Source organism: Tenrec ecaudatus, chromosome 8 (genome assembly GCF_050624435.1).
Source record: "Tenrec ecaudatus isolate mTenEca1 chromosome 8, mTenEca1.hap1, whole genome shotgun sequence".
In the NCBI taxonomy this organism is placed as follows: Eukaryota; Metazoa; Chordata; class Mammalia; order Afrosoricida; family Tenrecidae; genus Tenrec; species Tenrec ecaudatus.
In genome coordinates this window covers 41,462,806-41,486,378 of record NC_134537.1, presented here as the reverse complement: position 1 = coordinate 41,486,378, position 23,573 = coordinate 41,462,806, and the positions used below count along the sequence as shown (strand labels likewise).

The window sequence follows — 23,573 nt, the reverse complement described above, 5'->3', positions numbered from 1 at the left end:
GTATAGCCGCTCTCAGCAGTGGTCCGGAGGGGTCATCTGTCCTCTTCCCTCTATGTTGCATTCGTTAGGACCCTAGTGAACAGTTTGAACAGCCCACCTCACGTTAGCAGCTTTCCTGTGCAAAGCATGTCTGTGTAAAACAATACAATTAAATACTTTCAACTACACACACGGATTTGTATCCTTGGATTTCATTAAAGATAGGTAACGTGGCAAATGTTACTCTCACAGGACATCAGACACTGATATGAATGGACCATTAAAAGAAAGATCACCTGAAAACCAGCACAGTCCTTCATTTGTTTATTGTATAAGTTTGGCAAACAGCACAAAATCCAGCAACATTTTAAACATGTAAAAAAGTCATATGCTAAACTGGTTTTTTTTTTTTTACATAATTAGAAACAATGAGTATACATTTAGGATTCTGCAAAGCTCGCAAAATAAGGATGCTTGGCTTTGGAACATATACCACAAACACACACGCACACGTGTACACACACATACAATATAATTTATCTTTACACAGACCACAGCCAGGCACTAGAAAGGAGGTGTGAATGATGGGGACAGAGAGACAGACACATTGCTGACCACACACATCTCGTACCCTGGAGTGCCACGTGCACAGAGCCAAGCAGAGTACATTCAGCCTCATCACTGAGGGTAACAAGTATTTGAGAAGAATTTAATTTTCATATGTGAGACAATCAATTAAAACCTTCTATATAGTTGTTTCTAGATCACAACAATGTATTCCAGTAGAGAGCTGAGAAGTCGTCTTTGTTGGCAGTATAAAATTTTTGGCCAGTATCAAAATTCTGGTAACACACAAATTGAAGGCATTTTCTAGTGTCTGCAAATGTTACAGGGGGCTTCAACGAATATGGGAGAAAATCTTAAATTTCATATTAAGTTTCAGCTGATCTCTGTCAAGCCGAACGGCTCAACTATAAGGCAAGAAAAATAACCTCTTATAACAGATAGGTGAATCTTATCCAAGAAAAGATAAGGAATTAGGTCTTAGGAGCAATGTCCCTGCATCGCAGATCCAAGACGGTTGGCATTGAAATGAACAGCTCAAAACTAGTGAGCATCCTGGCATTCAGTCCTTGGTTCAGAAGCCTGACAGACAATCTGTGGGTGTTTATTATCAAATTAACTTTTTGGAATCAGCACCAGTCCCCCAAACCTCAATTGCAATATTTAATGCTTATTACAATACATGTTTTTTATGTGTGTGCTATGTTCACACAACTACAATCAGTCAAAGACAGTTGAATGTACTCAACTTATAGTATGTTTGTGTGTACTTTGGGTAGCAACTTAAACTCCTTTTACTGACTTGTGCTTCTGCTTTGGGGCACTTTGATTGAAGAGAAATGCATTCCACAGGTTTACATCTTGCTAAAGCACTCCTTCGCATTGGTCCAAACTTGAATTCCCTAAAAACAAAAGGAACTTTAAAATGGGACCCTGGAAGGACGCTGAAAACCCACATACCCAGCAGCTTCCTGACGCGTGCGGCCTGGCGTTTTGAAAGAATTAGCAAGACGCCCAGTGGATGGTTTCTATTTGTAAACCACATACATTTTCTGGGGGTTTCTCTAAGTAACAAAACAAACCAGTTTCTAAGTCTAATAGTTAATTATAAATGAGTTAATAGAATATGAAACTAGTAACAAAAATTTTTTAATAAACAATAATTATGCAATAAATTATAACATCCTTCTCTCAGTGGCTCTTTGGCCAAAAGCTACAGATGGCCTGACATGCCTGACAAAAACCCACGTGTTAAGATTCAACAGTCAAACTGAAGAAGGTGGTACAAAAAGGGTTCTTCTGGTCTTGCTTTCAGTAAACAAGACACACGTTCTCTAAGGACTGCACATCTGTAGAAGAACTTCAATACTCAAGCACCAAAGTGGGTCAATATTTACTGAGCCCATAGACCAGGGGTCCTCAAACCTTTTAAAGAGGGGGTCAGTTCACTGTCAATCAGACCCGTTGGAAGGCTGGCCTATAGTTAAAAAAAAAAAACAAACGATGAACAAATTCCTATGCACACTGCACATATCTTATTTTGACGGGGCAAAAACACCCGGCGGGCCAGATAAATGTCCTCGGCGGGCCGCATGTGGCCATAGTTTGAGGACTCCTGCCACAGAGAGTAGGAACCAATTTGAGAAGCCTTAGTACTTTCCACTTGCTGTCAGAAGAAAGAGAAAACAAACATCCCTGAAAACGTCTCAGAGCGGCTGGAAAGCGGTTTCTAATGGAGTTTATTTAGCCTGCTGCCAGAATCCGACAGAAGCCATGCCGCCACGGTGAGATGCCCATGAAGAAACATACGACACAGGAGTACATACAATGCCATCCTGTTTGTGTGGGGAAGAAAACGTGTAGTTAATGTCTAAATGTAAATGTGTACACTCCAAAAAAGCCTGGGCGGATACACATAAAGTTGTGACAGTGATGAACTGTCAAAAGGGATTTGGGGGAGGAGGTGGGGCGTTTTCCTTAATGTATACTTCTGAATTATCTGAAATGTTTGCAATAACATAATAGTAGCATGTGTGTTACTTTAAAAACAGTAATTATTTTTTTAATCCATAGAGATACAGAAGTGTAAAAACCAATTATTTTCTCCAAGCATCAGGAGAAACTAAGCGGCTGGATTCAACAAATTAGACAATTCACTTTCAAAAAGGTTGACATTCATCCCCCCAAAAAACCCCAAATAATGATGTCCATTTGCTTTTTAAATGCCACCACCAATACTTTGATGACATATTTTTGCTTTATTGCTGTCAATTAGTCATGAATATTCAGCTAAGACCTTGAATAGCTGGTGTTAAAACAAAGCATGAGCTATTCTGAAAGTTAATACACCAAGCAATAGAGAAAGCATTTATCTTGGAAAAACTAATCTGGGCTCCCGACACTTGATTTCAGGTTTCTACAGCACAGAGCACTGCAGATTTGAAAAGAGAACCATCAGTCCAGTCAGGGGTGCCTACAGGACTGCGAGACTGCGTTTCAAATGCCTTCACCCACCCCATCCCGAACAACAGGCTTTGGGGAGTCAGTAGGAAAGTCCCACACTTTACTTTGCACAAGGAGGTGGCGGGAGCCCACAAAGAGCTCACTAATGAGTCTCTGATGGGCACCCCACCATTCCGCAGCCTTTGTCACCTGAGCTCTCCGACCAGCCGCAGTGAAACACAGTGGGTCTGACTGCAAGGCACCCCAGCAGCAGGCAAGAAGTGGGGAGTCCACAGGAGACAGCCAGAGACACACAAACCCCGAGCCTTTTGAATTTCCAGATTTACCTGGCAGGACTTTAACCTCTCTTTTCAGTAAAGGTGCTGTTCCATAGGCCACTGGGGGTTAGTAGGGACTTGGTGGCAGCACGTGTGGTTCTGGCCTAAGTGGCCCGAAAGAAACCTCAAAATGAATGATCTTAGGCTTGGACTTAAGTGTACCTACACCGAGAGAAGCTGTAGCCAGGGAGGGAGCGGCCTTGGGTTCTCAAAACAGCGTTGTTCTGTGCTGTTAAGGGTGGAGCTGCCAGTGAAGAGGTTTGGGAAAGGGATGGCTGCACCTGAACAGAGTGTTGGCGAGAGTCAGGTACAAAAGGTATGTATGAGTTTACACGAATGTGTTTTTCCCCTTAAGTAGTCTTCATAAGTAGAGGAATTCTTACTATGAAATTTATGAGGAAATGTGTGTTTGGTTGCTTGAAAAACTGTGAAGTGCTAAACAAATGCACAGCCCTGGGGCCACCTGGAATCACACAGGCAGACAGAGTCTGGGCTATGAAAAAGAGGCCAACACAGACACAGCCTGTTTTCTTACTTAAAACGCACTTTAAAAAGATTTCGGCCATAGTCAAAGCACTTATTTTGGGAAACATAACCTTCAAGTTTCACATTTCTCATTTTGAGTATTAACTATGTGAAAGATTTACCATAGCAACGAACCATATCCTAACACGCATCCCAAAATAGTGATTATACGATCCCTTCAGGACCAGTGGTGAGAGTGGCAATACCGGGAGGGTAGAGGGAAGGTGGGGTAGAAAATGTGAACCGATATAACCTCCTCCCTGCGGGGTGTACAACAGAAAAGTGGGTGAAGGGAGACTTGGGACAGTGTAAGACATGACAAAATAATAATAATTCATAAATTAGCAAGGGTTCATGAGGAAGGGGTGGTGGGGAGGGAAGGGCAAAAGTGAGGAGCTGATGCCAAGGGCTCAAGTAGAAAGCAACTATTTTGAAAATGATGAGGGCAACAAATGTACAAATGTGCTTGTCACAATAGATGTATGTATGGATTGTGATAAGAGTTGTACGAGCCCCCAGTAAAAATGATTAAATTTTTTTAAAAAGAAAGAAAAATCCAATAGGGAAAGAAAATCGTGCTGTGCTCCTTCCCAAGCACACCTGTCACTATTAGAAACACAGGTACACTACACTGGTGGGTGTCGGAGGTTATGAGCTGGGGCGCCTACCTGTCAGGTCAGCAATTCAAAACCATCAGCAGCTCCATGGGGGAGATGAAATGTTCTACTCCTGTGAAGAGTTACTGTCTCCAAAACCCACAAAGGCAGTTAGTTCTGTAGGTTCGCTATGAGTTGGAATCAAGTTGATGCCAGTATTAGAAATGCTGTGTTACTGTCCTGTCCAAGGTAATATTGTTGTTATGTATTTTCAAAAACAGGTTATCAATGGAGCACACACACTTGGAAACTGAGATGAGTAGAGACTCCGTAACTGACATTCTAGTTGTAACATTTAAATTAAGTAGAGAAATTGGTTTACATTCAAGAAGGGGAGAAGGATGGGCTTTAAAGATGAAGCTGACGGGGTCCTTTGTCCAAATATGAGAATCTGGGTTCAGAGCAATCTGCCAGCACTTCTGAGCGCTTTCACTGACCTTTTTGCACATGCTGATCTGCATGACCGCATAGCTGATGAGGGCCTCCTTCAGATCATGGTTCTTTTGTTCTTTGAAGCGCTCAATATCGGCCCAAGCATTCTTCACAAATTCTCTGAAATAAGAGATAGTCATTATTATCCGTATTTAAACGAGACCCAATAGGACAGGACAGAACAGCTCCTAGGAGTTTGCAAGACTGTACACGCTTAAACCCAATGATTAACCTAATGCCAAAGAAACAAAGCCTCCTGCTTACGCAAGATAGTTCTTTTTCCCTCTTCCTCAGAATCAGAGCGTGGAAAAGAGACCGTCTACTATAGGTTGGTAATTTTGATTTCTGCTGCAAGGATGCTACATTTAAATTATTCCTCGAAGGCAGCTGTTGGTTGCTCCTTGAAGCAGCTCGCAAACCCTACAGATGCCGCCTCAAGTGCCTTCGTGGGGCCGCAGGAAGCATCTAACCTTCCAACAATATGGATGATGCATCACAATCACCATGGACCTATTTTAAATGGCAACTAGAGTTTTAAAAATTCTGACAAGCATTTATTTTTGCACCTCTATAAAATTTTACTGATTGATTGCGTGCCAGTATTTCTGAAAATGAACAAAACCGGCTCAAATACTAACAATACACACTTGGTCTGTTCACCAACTGACAGTGGAAAACAACACATAGTGAACCAAGCCAGTGACATCAGATCTTTGAGGCTTAAGTTTCTAGAACCATTTGCTGAAGCCGGCCCGATGAAAGGGGTTGGGCTAAAAAAAAAACGATGAAAAGGACATGGCCTGCCTTTGAAGAGCTCCTAATCCAGCGAGGGAGACTGTCACAAAGCACAATTAACTACCGACCTCCTCGTGGACTGAGCACCAGGGAAGCCTGACAAGCTCAGAGGGCTCATGAGCTGGCCCTCAAGAATGACCAGGCTTGTTTAATGAGCAAGGAAACAGGGCAGATGAAATGTGCAACGGAGAGAAATCATGCAAAGTACAGGAAAATGTTATCACGGAGCAGAAACTCTTCCTGCCCTAAAACAACTTGTTCATGATTTAGGGACCTCTGTTCGGAATACAATCCGCATATTTTAGAAGGCAGGTTAGATGCAGGGATGCCAATGAAGCTGGAGATTATAAAAAAATCAAAAACAAAAACAGCCACCATGTGGCCTGTAGGTCCAATTCTGTTAAACTGCTTGCTATTTTTACCTGCCTTCCAAATTTTTTGACTTCAGCTGTTGTTCTCCTTCACTTATCTGTTCTTCTAGCACCTTTATTCTGGCTTCTCTTTGCTCTGGAGTTTCTTGACCAAAGAGCTTGGTAGTCATTCCCTTCAACGAGAATGTTCTCACAGTCTAAAACGGAAACAGACAACACTTGACATCTCCTCCTTCGTTCATGAAGGCAGAGTACCAAAAGCCTTTAAGCAAGGGACTCCTAATACGATTGCTAAAAATGAAGCAGGGGGGCAGAGTTGAAAGGGGAGACAATTCTACGTGACCTTCTTACTCTTTTATAATGGTGACGCTATTTGTTCAATCCTATATATATATATATATATATATATATATCAATACAACAAGCAACTATGGCAATTAACCAAAACTCGGAAGTATATTAACCACGTGTACAAAGGGGCAGTGAAACTTGAGCACGTATTACCATTACTTCAACATTTCCCCCCTCGCGGGAGTTCGTTGGGGAAAATACTTTTTTTCTCTTCACATGTAGGAGTAGAGAACAAGGCTCCTGAAATATGCCTGGGAAGGTTAAGTTTTAGAATTAGTTAGGAACCAATTTAGACATGTTTCATGGTCACAGGTCTGTGTGGAGATATAGCTAAGAGTTTTCACAGGCAGAGCCAGTGGGTAACCTACGCAAGCACTTTCTGAATGACAGCACTTAAAATTTCTTGTGACCAAATATACACTTTCCATTTCATCTATTATTACTGTATGACTCAGTGATGATATTAATTATGCACCATGCTCTGCAACCATTACCACTAGTCATTTCCAAAACCTTGTCCCCCAATAACTTAGTACCCACTCCTTAAGTATAACAGTAACTCCCTTTTTCACCTCCACAGCAGTGTCTGTGGACCAAACCAGGTTCCTTCCATTCTGTGGGTTCTGTTCCCATTCATCAGGCATCGTCCCCCTCCCACTTCCTTGGTTTCTCATCTTTGTTCTTGGGTAACTAATTATTAACTGTTTGGTCTCATACAGTTGATTGTTTAAGAGAGCATATCACCCAAAGATGACATTGTTTATAAGCCAATTTCTTATTTGACTGAAAGGCAACCTCCAGGAGTACCGTCAAGCCCCAGCTGGAAGGGAATCTTAGGGTGATAGTTTCTGGGGGTTCCACTGTTCTATCAGTCCAGTAGGTCTGCCCTTTTGGAGGGGTGTGAATTTTATCCTACATTGCTCTTCCATTCTATCCACAGACCTTCCTGCTATTGTGTCCCTGGCTGCAGAGGTGGGCAGTGGTTGCTGGACACTCTAGTTCTTTTGGTCTCAATGTTAAAAGAAAGCGGGGGGCCGGGGGCAGTGATCACTCCTGTGGAGCAGCTGGTGTTTTCTCTCTGGGGCTCTGGTTCCTTATCTCTTTATTGCTCCAGATAAGCAGAAATCAGCAGTGGTGCCTTAGACAGTCGCTCACAAGTTTTTAAATGCCCAGCTGAACATGGTGAGCTGTTAGGCCAATTGACTGAGTTGTCCCACGAGGCTCCGCCCGAAGGCACTCTTTAATCCCAAAGTGCCGGGTGAACACGTGCTGCACTGGCACTGCTTTCTTACGTCGGAGGTGTGCTCACTAGGACAGCAAATTTTTCCCAAAGGAAGAGCTGGACAACACAAGACTGATTATAAGAAGATCTAAATCACACACAGGGGGATTTAGTGGCCTTTTCTTCCCATGGGCTCCCTGTAAATCAGCATTACAAAAGCCAGCACACCAAAAAAGCTCGGTAGGAAGGTGCACAGGTCTAGCTGGCAAAGGTTTGTCAAAGTAAACGTTGCCTCCTCTAAAGCTCCTGGTCAGTTAAGCCCAATTGCATTATTGCAATCCCAACGAACAACTTGGACTGAGACGGAAATCACATGGGATTCATGACGCCAAGCAATGCTGGCAACATTTCTTACAATACAGCAGCGGGTCTCGACCTGTGGGTCACGACCCTTTTGGGAGTCGAACGACTCTTTCACAGGGGTTGCCCGATTCCTAATAGTAGCAAAATGACAGTTATGAAGTAGCAACGAAAATAATTTCATGGTTGGGGGGTCACCACAACATGAGGAACTGTATGAGGAAGGTTGAGAAGCGCAGCTCCTACAGGCTGTTCCCAGCTTATGGTCGGAGGGAGCCAGCTCTTTCAGTGTATCTGTGAGTTGGAGCAGGTACACTGGGTTCTCAGTTAGTCTTACTTTAGTGCAGGAAAGTCTGGACACCTTTTCGACGACTGAAAAGCTGCACAGGCAGCAGGTGCTGGGCTGTGGTGAAGCACAGTTTGTGAGTGGAGGTAGGTTCAATGGTTTCAAAACGAGGGTAAATAGATGTCCGGAACATGAGCGGGCCAAGAGTCCCCAGAATTCATGGTGTAACCCGGGACTTGCCTGGGTAGTCTACGGCTGTGGTGCCAGGGTCACAACCCACTCACAAATCCTTTCCCTTTAAAAGCTGTAGGCAATCCAGCTGCAGCTCATTCCCCATGAAAGGTTGCTGTAATAATACCAGAGACCTGGGGACCAGATGGAAAACCACTCACCCCAGTAGCCAGCTCCTCACATTGCTGCTTCTTGGAAGCCAAGTCCTGAGCAGCCATCTCCAAGTCGTACTGCATGAGTTCATGCTTCCTGCACACAGCCCTGGGGATGGGAAGATGCACTGTCATTTAAGGAGTTAGCTTCTCTTTAAAAATATATTTGAAAGGGGGAGAGGAGACCATCCACTTTACACTTTAAATAAAAACACTGTTTTCTAGATATCTGTAACATTAAATATATGACATTATCACATATGTAAAATAAACGTATCTCACAGGAACTAATGCTGTAATCTCAGTGCTAAGTATTTGTTGAGGACTAAGGTCCCAAACTCTTTTCCGTTACTTGGAAATGTCTATTCATTTTTATTATGTCATTGATGCTCACTGTAAAACAATATTCTAATTCAGGAATACACACACACACACACACACACACACACACACTTCAGAGTGCTTTCTCTCGCCTAATCCCACTTTCTAAACATAGTCTTAGTTACAGATGGTGTATCCGTCCAGATTTTAGGCATGTCCATAGACACATGTCCACACACCCGGAGTCTCACTTAATTATATACCATTATCAACACGCAATACTTTTAAAATGTTGTTCAAGAGCTGCACAAAATTCCACAGTGAAGAGCAACTCTCCTTTGCTTGGTGACTTTGGAAATACCTTGGCAAAGCTTCTTGCTACTCAGCGCTCAAGGGAGAAAGGCCAGCAGTTTGTCCAGATGTTTTACATCAGGGCTGAGGAGCTAAAGGAACACTTCCTCCGGTTTCCTAACAGAATTCTTACAGCACTTTCCAAAGTGCTAGGAACACTGACTAAGAATAGGTAGAACCCTTGAGAAGCAATATCTCCCAAGGAAACAGGTCGTTTGTAAAATTTTAGGCAGGAAAAAAATGCACTAACTTTTCCTTCAACAAATAGAATTATGTTGGGCTCTGTAGGAGCTAGGCAGAAAATGGAAGGCAAAGTCCCCGACATTGAATAAGACTACAATCTTATCGAGAAGGTAAGATGTATAAAGCAATTGCAGAATGGAATTGCAACATAAAGCCTTGCGACAGAGGGGACGACACACAGTCTGTCTGTATGTGCTTCGAGGCTTCACACTGTCCAGGGAAAAGGGAAAAAGCAGAGACAGAGGTGCCGGCTGAGGGACGCAGGTCTCTCCATGTAACCTTTCAAAGGGCAGCACTCTTCGTAAATTCCCACGCCTGCCTAACACACTCACCAGAGCAATACAGAGAGAGCCCCTGGACCACCTCCCCGAGAGAGGGGCTCCCTCCAAAGGAAAAGGTATTTCCCAGAAGCCTGAGCATGGAGAGCAGCCTCAGAGCAGGATCAGGAACTTGGCTCATACTTACCGCAGTGCTTCCGCATAAAAAAGATACTCTTTTAGCTGATCTGCATAATGTTCCTCATCTTCCAGAATGTCGTCAATCGAAGCAGCATACCTGGTTAAGAAAGCATTGCGTAACTGGTGCGACTTTCCCGGCACATGCAGTATTAAAGCGCCACCCAAAGTATGGCTCCGACAGTGAGTGACCCACTGGGAAAAGTGCACAGAAAGATTTACAGCAAAGCTCAACCGCCAGGAACACTGTAGTCAATTTTATCAAATCATTCTAGTCATCCTTGGTGGGGGGTGGGGGGGAAGAAAATGGACGTGTTAGGTCAAAGTATTATACTGGGATGTAGACTAAAACCATTATATTCTTTGTCTCTAAAACTAAATAAATAAAACCAATTTTTACAGCTTTAAAAAAAGTTTTAGAAATTGCTTGGAAATGAAAAAACAAACAAAATCAGGCCTCTTCACAGACAGCTGAAGAAAGCACTGTGAGGCTGTAACATTTATTTTTGGTTTTGTTTTTTTTCAAAGATATTAAAAAAGGGCAACAAAATCTATGGAAAGAACAGACGCCTAACAGAAGAATGTAACTGGTGCACAACTATTCCTGATAGCAAAGATTCATAGAAAAACCAAAAAGCTATAAGCAGAAAAGTAGGCCAAGTAGAGAATATATGAATGAAATGACTTGAGACTAATGTGCCATCCTTAGTCACCTGCGGATGACTCAGGAGAACCTCCTTTGTGCTAACCCTAACGGCTCCCTCTGTGCTCCCCAGGCTGCCTGCTGCAGTCACACCCAGCACCTATCTTAACACCGCGGGGAAGTTTCCTCAGATTGTTTGACTACTTCTTACTCTCCACTCTACTTCTGAACTGGCCTTAATTTTTTCCTTTCTTGGTATATTTTAATTGTAACTAAATATGTACAAATATAAAAGTACACTATTTAAAAATTCATTTTATTGGGGGCTCTTAAGCTCTTATCACAATCCATTAATCTATCCATTATATCAAGCACATTTGTACATATGTCGCCATCATCATTCTCAAAACATTTTCTTTCTACTTGAGCCATTGATATCAGCTCATTTTTCCCTCTCCCCCATCCTCCCTCCCTCATGAACCCTTGATAATTTATAATTTTTTTTCATGTCTTACACCAACCGCTGTCTCCTTTCACCCACTTTTCTGTTGCTTGCCACCCCTGGGAGGGGGTTATATGTCAATCATTACGATCAGCTCCCCCTTTCTCCCCCCACCTTCACCTCCTGGTATAGCTACTCTCATGATTGGTCCTGAGGGTTATCTGACCTGGAGTCCCTGTTGAGAGCTCTTGTCCGTACCAGTGTTCATGCTCTGATCTAGCTGGATTTGTAAGGTAGAATTGGGGTCATGATAGTGGGGTCGTGGGGGGAAGAAGCATTAAAGAACTAGAGGAAAATTTTATGTTTCTTCAGTGCTAGCCTGCACCCTGACTGGCTTGTCTCTTCCTTGTGACCTTTCTGTGAGGGGATTTCCAATTGTCTACAGATAAGCTTTGAGTCTCCACTCCGCCCTCCCCCTCATTCACATTGATATGATTTTTTTGTTCTGAGTCTTTGATGCCTGATACCTGATCCCATTGACACCTCATGATCACACAGGCTGGTGTGCTTCTTCCATGTGGGCTTTGTTGCTTCTGAGCTACTTGGCCACTTGTTTAACTTCAAGCCTTTAAGACCCCTGATGCTATATCTTTTGATAGCTGGGCAACATCATCTTTCTTCACCACATTTGCTTATTCACCCATTTTGTCTTCAGTGATCATGTTGGGAAGGTGAGCATCAAAGAATGCCAAGTTATTAGAACAAAGTGTTCTTGCACTGAGGGAGTACTTGAGTAGAGGCCAAATATCTGCCTGCTACCTTGATACTTAACATATAAATAGTCATAGATCTATTTCCCTATCATGATATATTTACATATGTACATGCGTATGTTTAGACCTCTATAAATGTCCTTTGCCTCCTAGTTCTTTCCTCTATTTCCTTTTAAAAAACACAGTATTCTTGTGATTAGCAGTCTTCCACAAATGTAATACCAAAACAAACTTGGAAATTAAACAAACTAAATAGGCAAGTTATTAAGAGGCAACTCAATTACATTAATTGAATGCGACAATTGTCTTTTTTTATTTTTAAAAATGATTGCCTTAGCATTCTGTGATACTCACCTTCCCTACACAATTGCTGAAGACAAATGGGTGCATAATCAAATGTGGTGAAGAAAGCTGATGGTGCCGGCTATCAAAAGATAGAGCGCCTGGGGTCTTAATGGCATGAATATAAACAAGCGGCCATTTAGCAGAGAAGCAACAAGCCCACATGGAAGAAGCACACCAGCCTGTGTGACCATGATGTGTTGACAGGAACGGGGACAGGCATCAGAATACTCAAAACAAAAAAAAACACATTGTTGAAAACCAGGAGCCTCAGAGCAGAGACCCCAAACCCATCTGTAGACAATAGGACATCCCCTCTCAGAAGGGTTACAAGGGATGAGTCAACCAGGGCTCAGTATAGCACTGGTAAATTACAATATTCCTTTGGTTCTTTGAGGCTTCCATACCGACCCACCTCCATCATGACCCCAGTCTTGCCTTTCAGTTCTGGTTAGACTGGAGCATGTGCACTGGGACAGATAAGAGCTCACAACACATGGAATCCAGGTCAGATAAACCCTTCGGTAACAGAAATGGGAGTAGTGATAACAGGAGGGGAGGGGAGGAAGGGGGAATCAGTCACAAAGACTGATGTTTAACCACCAGCACCACCACCACCCAGGGGGAGGAACACAGAAACATGGGTGAGCGAGACAGCGGACAGTGTTTGATATGAAAATAATAATGATTTATAATTGTGTTAGTCCGGGTAGACTAGAGAAACAAATCCATGGAGACTCAGGTGTGTATAAGAAAGACCTTTATATAAAGAGTAATTGTACATCAGGAAAACATCCCAGTCTACTCCAGATCAAGTCCACAAGTCCGACATTAGCCCACATGTCCGATACCAATCTATAAAACCCTCTTCAGACTCACAAAACACATGCAATGATGCCGAATGCAGGAAAATCAGAGACCAGTCTTGTGGATCCAGTGGTGGTGTAAACATTCAAGCACTGGCAGGGGTCTCCACGTGACTTCTCCAGCTACCAGGGCACAGGCTCTATCACAGGAGCTCCAGCGAGCACCTCCAAATGCGGTCATCAAGCTGCGACCTGATTGACAAACTAAACTCTGCCCCTTTACTCTTAATACTCAAATTGACAACAGATTATATAACTAGCACAATAATTTATGAAGGGTTCACAAGGGTGGGAGGGTTGGGGAGGAAGGAGAAAAAAGAGAAGTTGATATCAAGGGCTCAAATAGAAACTAATGTTTAGAAAATGATGATGGCCACATATGTACAAATATGCTTGATACAACTGATGTATGGATTGCTATAAGAGCTGTAAGAGCCCCCAGTAAAATGATTAATAAAAATTTTTTTAAGAAAAAAAGAGATTGCCTTAGGATCTGTTTGTTATAAGTTGGTTCTTGGAAACTGTATGTAGCTCTCCCTCTGAGTCTCTACTGAACTATGTCAGGAGTGCTATGTAGACATACATGCTTAAGGCCACCTGGCCTTCTCTAGAGGTCGGTGGACTGATTCCACATTAAATCCAACTAAGTCCTTTTTTCGTTGTATGCTAGCAGTTAAAGTGGCTATGACTCGGTCCCAGTGAAAGGCACTTAGGAGAATAGATGACTGAAATGACTCCATATTAATATGCTATCCTTATTAACCTGTGATATGCAGGTGACACAACTCTCCTTGGTGAGTACTTCTGAGCGTTTATCAGCAGCTTTCAACATAGATTTCATAAAAGCCATGCTTCCTGTGTTGGCCTTACATCTGATCACACTGTAAATTCTGTGAGGGCTTGGGTAGATCAGGCATAGCAGGCAGCCTTCTCTTAATGCCACCCTGATTCCTTAGCATGGGAATACAAGAAAATAAGTTTCCTCTCAAGCCATCTCAGTGAGACATCTAAATCAGACTTGAGTGGCTAAAACCTTTTATCACCGCATCTCCCCTCTGACACACTTTGGGCTTAAGCTGGTTTTTATGTTGTGTGTGTGGTGTTTTCCATCTGGGGGTTTATGTTGCAATTTGTCATTGTGGGTGGCCTTCTTGAATTGTTGCTATGTGTGTTTTTTTTTTGTTTTCTGGTGTATGAAAGCCCGGATCGATGAATCTATAGAAACAACAACTGGTGGATAGTGCGTAAGAGAAGCTGAAATCAAGAAGTTCCAGGAGAAGCATAGTGTATTGACACTGATTTTGGTAGCAATTGTACAGTATTGCCTGATGTGATTGAACTATAGATTGGATTAGCTCCTAATAAAATGGTTTGGAAATAAATCACTCTCTCTCTACACACACACACACACACACACACACACATACACACATAAATACATATTCATATACATGTTTTCTGCTGCCAGGGCTGCTTCATATAGACACGTAAACAAAGTTTACTGAAGTTGTGAAATAAATAAACTTAAGGATTTATAAAGGGCGTCAAATACATATTGTCATTGCAAATTTACATCTGTTAGAGGGCAAAACTTCTTCTATGTGTAGGTTAACCATTGATAAATATCTTGAGAATCAGTGTTGGCAAAAAAGAAACCCAACCCACGGCCGTGGAGCTGATTCTGATTCATAACGACGCATAGTTGGTGGGTTGAGTCGCCGACCCAGCAGGGAGCAGAGCAACCCTTACCCACAGCGCCGGACTGCCAATGGCTCATAAATCTCAGATGCTGCAAGAGTTAATGCTCAGGAAAAGAGAGAGAATGACCCCGCAGGGCTGGGCCAGTGGCTTGAAGACAGACAGCACAGACAAACAGGCACTTAAGACTTGGGTAGACAGGTACAAATGGCGCATTTCCAGATCTGTCTGGAGAATAATCTAACATTCCAATTAATGCACTGGATGGGATGAGTCTACATCCTTGCCAATACTGAAATGCAACGTCAACAGAATACAGAGAGACTTCCTAGGGTTACACAAATCACCTGAAAAAATAGCCAGTTAGTTTGAACAGGGCCTAATACAAAACAGTAATTACCGGTAGATTTGATAATGCCCCCAAGTGTAGGCTGGAAGCCTTCTAGGCTAAAAGCCAGAAGTTAACAGAGACATATGAGAGCCAGTATAAATAGCCCAGTATTGCTGCTGGGGCCCAAACAATCAACACTTAGGTATTGTCCGCAAGAGCGCATTTTAAAGCACAATAGCAGTTGCTGCTTTCACATTATACAAAACCATATGGTGCCCGGCTGGAACATAGCTAACGGAATTTCTGATCATCCGTCTGAAGAAATACAAGAGGGGGCGAGCTAGCAAAGTCATGGTGGAAAAAGGCCATGAGAGCGGACCGCGGATGTACCGCACATGACTCAATCTGCTTACTAAGCTCTGACTGCTAGCCAATCACTGTGGAAGCTTAGCCGAGCTGTCCGCCCCACTCAGGAGTTGGCATCTTTCAAACTCTATCTGTATCTCGTCCATTTATTTAAAAGTGGTCCCAGAGCCTTCTCCAGGATGTGTTCACAGTTGAGTCACCAACTAGAAAAACAAAGTCATACTGCACTAGGAACTATGACCCCTGCTTTACTGCTGTTTGAACTACGTGGCTTTGAGCCAATCCTTTTCTTTCTCAGACTTGCCCCAAAGTAAAGATTCTCTCTCAGAGACAGGCTGATGCTCACACGGCACAGAAGACGGCCAGGGGATTCATTCCTGCATCAGACAGCTGGTCAGACAGAGAGCTCTTGGAGACTGCTTCTCCCCACAGGAAATGTTCCCTTTCCTCTGAGGGCCTACGGGGTTTGTGGCACGCTCAGGCAATCATTTTCTGGTCCTTTGCACTTTTTAAACTTACCTTTTTCGCTCCCCAGTACTCATGGCTTTAGGGGTTTTTTTTGTTCCTTTGACCCATCTGGAAACAATTCCAGTTTGGCATCAAACATGGATCCAGCTTCTGCTTCATTTTCCAAAAAGGGAGCCAGAGGGAGACTTCAGAGAGCACTTGTGGTCATTAGTTAGCGAGCTATTATTTGTGTGTCCCTATGCACACAAAAAAGCAGGCACTCAATACGTGTTGATAGAACTCAATAGTGCTCACTGAGCCTCCATTTTAAAAGTATTTACCGCGGTAAGAATTACTCCCAGTGACACACACAGTCCTTGATTATAATGCTTAGTGTTGTGCACTACCCAAGCCCGGCCAAGCTGCAGAGTAAACATCGGCTCCCCAGGAAATCCCCTCCTCTCCTCTCCAGTCACAGCCCTCCCCGCCCCACTTCAGATTGCGATCACCAAGGATTAGCTCTGTCGGTTCCTAAACAACATCTGGGTGGAGGTGAACAAAATGGGTTCTTCTGCTTCTGGTTTCTTTTTGTTCAACATGTTTTCTGGATGCATCCTTGCTGCCGTGTCTACTGCACTGTCTGGCTGAGAAGCGTTCTGTTACATGAACAGCTGATGTATCCATTTTGATGGGCATTTTGGTTGTCTTCACAACAAAGCTGTGTTTGGCCATATACTTTCATTTCTCTTGGAAAAACACCACAGAGTCGAATGCTGATGTATGTTGACTTTAGAAGAAATTGCCAGTTCTTCCCAGTGGCTAATCCACTTACACTTCCTCTGTGGGGTAACGGTGATCGCTTCAGTTGACCCACATCCCACATCTTCATCAACATTTACTGCTCAAGTCATTTCCACGATAGCTACTCTGCCATCGGTGAAACCAGATCTTGGTATGGAAGTCTCGATTTCATGACGGATGGGTACCTTTCCATTGCTCGTTGGCCATTTGTATGCCTTCTCAAGCGATTGCTTTAGTTTGTTTGCTTTTTGCCTAACTTTTAATTTGGATTAAAAAAATCGTTTTACTATTCAGTGGTAGGGGTTCTCTATATGGATGTAAGTGTTGTGAGATAAATGGGAGGGTTTCAAAATTTTTGTGGGAAAATTCCATTATCTTTCCATTCCACGTTTCCATGAACTTTTTGAAGCCTCCCTGTATGCACTGGAAATGTGTGTGCCCAGTCTAGAAGTGTTATCTGAGAAGTGTCTTTTCATAAATAGAAGTGTTAAAATTTGAGAACGAACAATTTATCATTTTGTCTTTTAGATTTCCTATTATATTTTTGTGTCCTCTGCAATAGATGTTGGCTTACTTCAAGGTTACAACAGTCTCTATGTTTTCCACTAAAAACTGTAATTCTAATTTTCCACTTAGGTATATGATCCAACTTGAACAGTTTTCCAGAAGGTGAGGTTCCTTTTATCTTTTCCAGTATAGACACAAACATAACCCAGAACCATTTGTGGACATGAACTGCCCTATTTTTTATACAAGTAACGCACATATTGTGCATTTGCATGATAAAACTGACAGTGCACTTACAAAACTATCTCTCGGTGGATAGGGGACTGAGGGGAGACATGGTTGGCATGCCAAACCAATGTTGACTGCACACAGTTTGCATGTGAATATGGTATATAAGCATTGGTCCACTCCCTGACTCTATTCTATGCCACTGATCTATGCACCACTTTTTAAAATGTGTATGTATGTATAACATCACCTTTTTATCACTTTAAAACTGTAAATGTATGCATAATATATACATGCATTACAAAGTGATACATATATATAAATGCGGATAGAGAGAGACAGAAAGGCTTAAAGTGAGGCAGCCCTTCACCCCTGAGCCGCTCCCAGTTTGCTTGAACTATTCTGGTCTGCTGTATTTCCATGCACACTTTAGACAGAATCAGACTAACAATTTCTATTTTCAAATAAAGCTTTGCTTTTTGTGGTTGTTGCTTTTTGTTGTTGCAATTGTTCTGTTTTCTTTTGTTGCTTTGTTTTGCTGTCTTGTTTTGTGCATATTATTATCTCTGAATGTCTACATAGACATAGTTGGGATAAACAAGCTAGAGGAGAAAACAGTGGTACCGGCAGTTCTGGGGAGACATGAGACAGGGGAAGGCAGGGGAAAGGAAGTGGGTGTTAACAAACCAAGGGACAAGGGAACAACAAGTGATCCAAAATCAATGGTGAGGTGGGTGTAGGAGGCCTGGTAGGGCTTGAACAAGGGCAGTGTAACCAAGAGGAATTACTGAAACCCAAATGAAGGTTGAACATGAGAGTGGGACAATAGGACAGTAAAAGGAAATAGAGGAAAGAGCTAGGAGGTAAAGGGCATTACAGAGGTCTAAATACAGGCATGCACATATGTAAATATACTTATATATGACAATGAGGAAATAGACCTATGTACATATATTTACATATTTAGTATTATGGTAGCAGATAGACAATGGACCTCTACTCAAGTACTCCCTCAATGCAAGAACATTTTGTTCTATTAAACTGGCATTCCATGATGCTCACCTTCCCTACATGATCGCTGAAGATAAAGCAGGTACATAAGCAAATGTGAAGAAAGCTGATTGTGCCCGGCTATCAAAAGATATAGTGTCTAGGGTCCACGTAGTTGGGATTGGGGCTGGCCCTTCAGATCTCTCTATTGATTCCCTCTCTTAGCAGTTTTATCTGACTTTTAGAGTAGATGTCTTTTCTATCTTTCATTAATCTATAAGAATACTTTCGATGTTATTATAAATATTGTTTTTAAAGTTGTATTTCCCAAGTGTTCTTGCTAGTATGTAAGAACTACAATTTCTATATTGACATTTGAATCTTATAATTTAAAATTATATACAATAAAATATATACAATGCTAGCTCTAAGTTTTAGACTGAATAAAGTCTCTTTCTCCTAGCTTAATGAGCATTTATACTGCAAATGAGTGCAAATATTTGTCTAATTTTTTTAGGCTGGGGGGGGCTACAAGTATTAAAAAGTTGCCAATATTTTACTCCAAACTTCCTCCCAGGCTTTACATTACGTTCTCCAGGTACTTACACATCCATGTGGTGACCAGCACTCTGTAATCCATCACCCATTTCTTTTTCAATGGCACTCCACTCACTAGGAAGAAAAAGACAAAGCCCACAACATAATGAATTAGGAGATATGCAACATTAATAGAACCTTTGACACAAGTTGCTTCTAACCAATTTTTAAACAATGGTCAGTTTCTATATTTAGATTTTTCTCATATATCCTGCTTTCCTCTGAAGCTTAACTAAATCCATGTGAAGTTTGAAAAATGTTAGGTCAAGTGTTGATATTTACTACTATTTACTAAGTGCAAGTTAAACAGTGTCTGTTTATAGACTTCGTTCTTAGCTTGGGACGTACTTAAATCACCTGTGGGCAGTCCCCAGATGGCACAATGGACAACGAACTTGGCTGCAAACAGAAAGGTCAGGGATTCAGGTACACTCAGAAGTGGCTCAGAAGAAAGCCATGGAGATCTACTCCCCAAATCAGCCACTTTGAAAAGCTTGTAAGGCACAGTTCTTCTCTGAATCACATGGGGTCATCCAGAGGCAGAGCTTGAAAAGGTGGAACTTCTGGAAAACAAGGATATGGGCCCTGCTCCCCTTCTTGTTCCTCAGCCTCTCTGAGGACAGAGCTGAGGAGGGGGGTAATTGAAAGCTCACACACCTGACTATACACCACTGTTGTAACTGCTCAGGCAAAAATGGCTACGCAGACATCAGCACTGCTGTTGGCACCCTGCAGTCACCCAGTGTACACCAAGAGCAGGAAACACTGGGTCATCCTCACAGTCTTGAGACCAGTGTTGTCGATCCACCTCGTGTGGGGTCACTCTCACCGCCGTTCAGTTGATTCTGACTCAGAGCCTCCTTACAGGCAGGGCAGAGCCTTTGGGGAGTTTCCAAGTCTGTAAATCTTTACGGGAGGAGAAAGCCCTGCTGTTCTCCCATGGTTCCAAATGAGGACACATGAAAATTTAAATAATTTACAATGCTGCATGGAAAAGGCTTCTACAGCCTCAGATCATTTTGTTGCCATTGATGTGACACGGATCTCATAAAAGATCCTTTAATGGGTGTTATGTTCACTGATTTTAGTAAACCCAGAAAATACATCTATAATTTCCAAATCCCTGAGATAGCATTATTTGAAGTATCTTTTTCTAGTAGTTTTTTTTTATCTGCTTAACAAAGCTGAAATTATGGTGGTATGCAATTTTCTAAGTTTTTTTTCCTTTTTGAGAATTTTCCCGTGTTACTAAAACACTATAATTCTTTCTATACATTGTTCCAAATAGTAACTTATAATTTTGAAAGCCACTTTTCTGCCACACAGGGTGTTTCCCTTTTTTTCTATTTAAAAAATGTACAATAAACATCTTCAGTTGAAACACATCTTAAAAGAAAAAACTTAAAGTGGTATTATTTTAACTGTAGCTTGTATAAACTGTCCTTGAAATATCAGCTTATATGCTTATAGTCCTAGAACCACAAAAAAAACCCTCACGTGGTTTTAAAATATTCTCAAAGAAGCAAAACAAATACATAAGTCATATATGTAACAGTATTATCATGATTAAATGACAAAATAGATAAAACTTCCTGACAACGTTTTCCTCGTCACTCTCAAAATAGTAACAGCACAGCTAACAATTTAGTGCTCCCGTTTACAATAAAAAATATATATATCTCCAGAGCTATTATCTAAGGGTCACAGCCACATTGATATGCCTACCAGACATTTCTGCCTTTGTGTACCTGTCACTTGGAACTCAGCATGGTCCTCCATCCAGTACTCTCTGTTCATGTGTTCTCTGAGCATCTTATGTGCGAGCCTCTGAAGGCCAAACCAACCCAATTTAATTCCTTTGTATCTCAAACAAAAGTGAAATTTTAAGGAAGGCAGGACTTAAATGCCTACACCTTTATATCCACAATAAACTGTTTAGTGTTTAACAAACGGTGTGGCATTTATAGCTTGTAGGTTAAATGAAGGCCTGAACCAATGAATTAATAAATGTAAAGAGCACCTTCATCTCGCCCCAACCTGAATTTGATCTACGCTCATGTAGTTCTTGCTTTTTCTATGACGAGTTTCCTCCCTGGCTTTTAAAATATTGATGGTGCTCATTTCTTTCTTATTCTTTATTTGTATTTTTATATTATTGCCATTTTATCTTGGTTTTGCTTTTTATTGTTACTCCTCGGTTTCCCAGTTGGTGAAGCACAGGCGTAGATGCAGAGATATAAACTGATGCAATGGTGTAACAGGCAGAGGGGGAGGAGGGGAGGAGATACAGAGAGTGAGGGGATTTGGGGAGCAAACAAGGAATGTGGGAGGGGAGAGGGCGCACTGCAACAGATTGTGATCATGTATATACCACTCATTTTGTAGATCGCTTTTAAGCCATTGAACCACCGAGGTACGTGATCTGTGAAAACTTTATCAAGGAGACCACTGAAAAAGCTGTTGGTATAATGTGAATAACGTAGCCAATGTCACTGAACAATATGTATAGAAATTGTTAATGGGAACCTAATATGCATGTAAATTCACACCAAAACACAGTAAAGTATCTATCTTTAAAATGAGTTCTATGTGATCCGCCCTGGTGGCACTGTTAAACCAGCACTGGGTCGGTGGGAATGCTGCTCTGTGCAATGCACAGCTTCAGACACCTGCAGGGTCACGATGAGTCAGAAAGGGTTTGGCCGAGGGTGGACTGCATAGGCCGTGGCCAGCCCCTGGAACACAAGACAAAAGTGTCTCACCCCAAGGTACAGAGGAGTGCTTACATGTTGGGGTAGCAAAAGAATCATCCGAAAACTTGTTAGAAATTGAAGATCTCAGGATTCTTTCCGAACTTAATGAATCAGAATCTGTATCTTATGGTGCCCAGGCATTGTATGCCCATTAAAATCCAAGAAATACAAGTCAGACAAAAGATTCTAATCTAGGGTGTGAGGATATGTCTACAGTAGGGAAAAGATTATATTAATCAGTTTGTGAGGATAGTGGAAATCTTTACTATACAAGGAACCATTAAAAGGGAGAGGAACTCAGTACCAAATCTGACAGCAGGTAATTGCCATCTCACAGTACTTAATGTGAACAGACTAGATCAGCAAACTTCATCAACCATTTATACTGTCTGCTGCAAACTAGGGGGTGGGGGCAGGGAATCACAAACATCAAGTTTTTTATATAATTTCAGACTTCAGAAAAACAAAGTTCATTCCCCCTTCTTGGATTATTGTTCTCAGATGCCATCAAGTCAATTCCAACCAAGAGTCCCTAAGCACAACAGAACAAAACCAGACACTGCCCGGTCCTGTACCATCCTCACAATTGTTCCTACACTTGAGTCCATTGTTGCAGCCATTGTTATCAATCCATCTCCTTGAGGGACTTTCTTTTTTTCCCCTACCCCTCTACCAAGTGTGACGTCCTTCTCCAGGGACTGGTCTCTCCTGACAACATGTCCAAAGTACACGAGATAAAGTCTCCCCGGCGCTACCTTTAAGAAACACTCTAAGGCTTACTTCTCCCAAGGCCAGATGTGTTTGCTCTTTTGCACCCTAATTCAAATGCACGGGTCTACCTTATTGAATGTTGAAATCCCACATGCACATGAAGCAACTAAAAATAGCATGGCTATGGACAGATGCACCTTGGTGCTCAAAGTAATCGCCCTACTTTTCAACACTCTAAAGAGGTCTTGTGCAGATTTATCCAATGCAATTTATCTTTATCTCTTGACTACTGGTTCCATGAGCACTGATCATGAAGCCAAGTAACAGAAAATCCTTGATGTGTCCTAGTAGTCCAGCTGTGAGGATTTTGCTTTTTGGGTTTTTTTTAAAAAATCATTTTATTAGGGGCTCATACAACTCTTATCACAATCCATACATACATCAATTGTATAAAGCACATTTGTACATTCCTTACCCTCACCATTCTCAAAACATTTGCTGTCCACTTAAACCCCTGGCATCAGTTCCTCATTTCTCCCCTCCCTCCCCTCCCTCATGAACCCTTCATAATTTATAAATTATTATTCTTTTGTCATATCTTACACTGTCTGACATCCTCCATGGGGATATACACTTGGCTACAGATGGGCTTTGGGTCTCTATCCCGCACTCCCCCTCATTCGCAATGATATTTTTTGTTCATATAATGTCTGATACCTCATCCCTTCGACATCTCATGAATGCACAGGCTGGTATGCTTCTTCCATGTGGGCTTTGTTGCTTCTGAGCTAGACAGCTGCTTGTATAACTTCAAGCCTTTAAGACCCCAGATGCTATATCTTTTGACAGCCAGGCACCATCAGCTTTCTTCACCACATTTGCTTATGTACCCATTTTGTCTTCAGTGATCATATTGGAAAGTGAGCATCAAGGAATGCCAGTTTAATAGAACCAAGTATTGTTGCATTGAGGGAGTACTTGAGTAGAGGCCCAATGTCCATCAG

General features: G+C 42.0%; 1 protein-coding gene across 1 annotated transcript in view; it reads right to left on the bottom strand.

Moving 5' to 3' along the window:
- Window positions 1–286: 286 nt before the first annotated feature.
- SNX4 (sorting nexin 4) overlaps window positions 287–23,573 on the bottom strand; it is a 64,167-nt gene continuing 40,880 nt past the window's right edge. The window contains exons 9-14 of the mRNA XM_075556300.1: window positions 19,115–19,180; window positions 10,085–10,174; window positions 8,714–8,813; window positions 6,154–6,299; window positions 4,942–5,056; window positions 287–1,445 (exon numbers count right to left, since the gene is read on the bottom strand). Of these exons, the coding sequence (XP_075412415.1) occupies window positions 1,398–1,445; window positions 4,942–5,056; window positions 6,154–6,299; window positions 8,714–8,813; window positions 10,085–10,174; window positions 19,115–19,180 (565 nt within the window). The 3' untranslated portion in view covers window positions 287–1,397. The remainder of the gene's footprint in view (window positions 1,446–4,941; window positions 5,057–6,153; window positions 6,300–8,713; window positions 8,814–10,084; window positions 10,175–19,114; window positions 19,181–23,573) is intronic.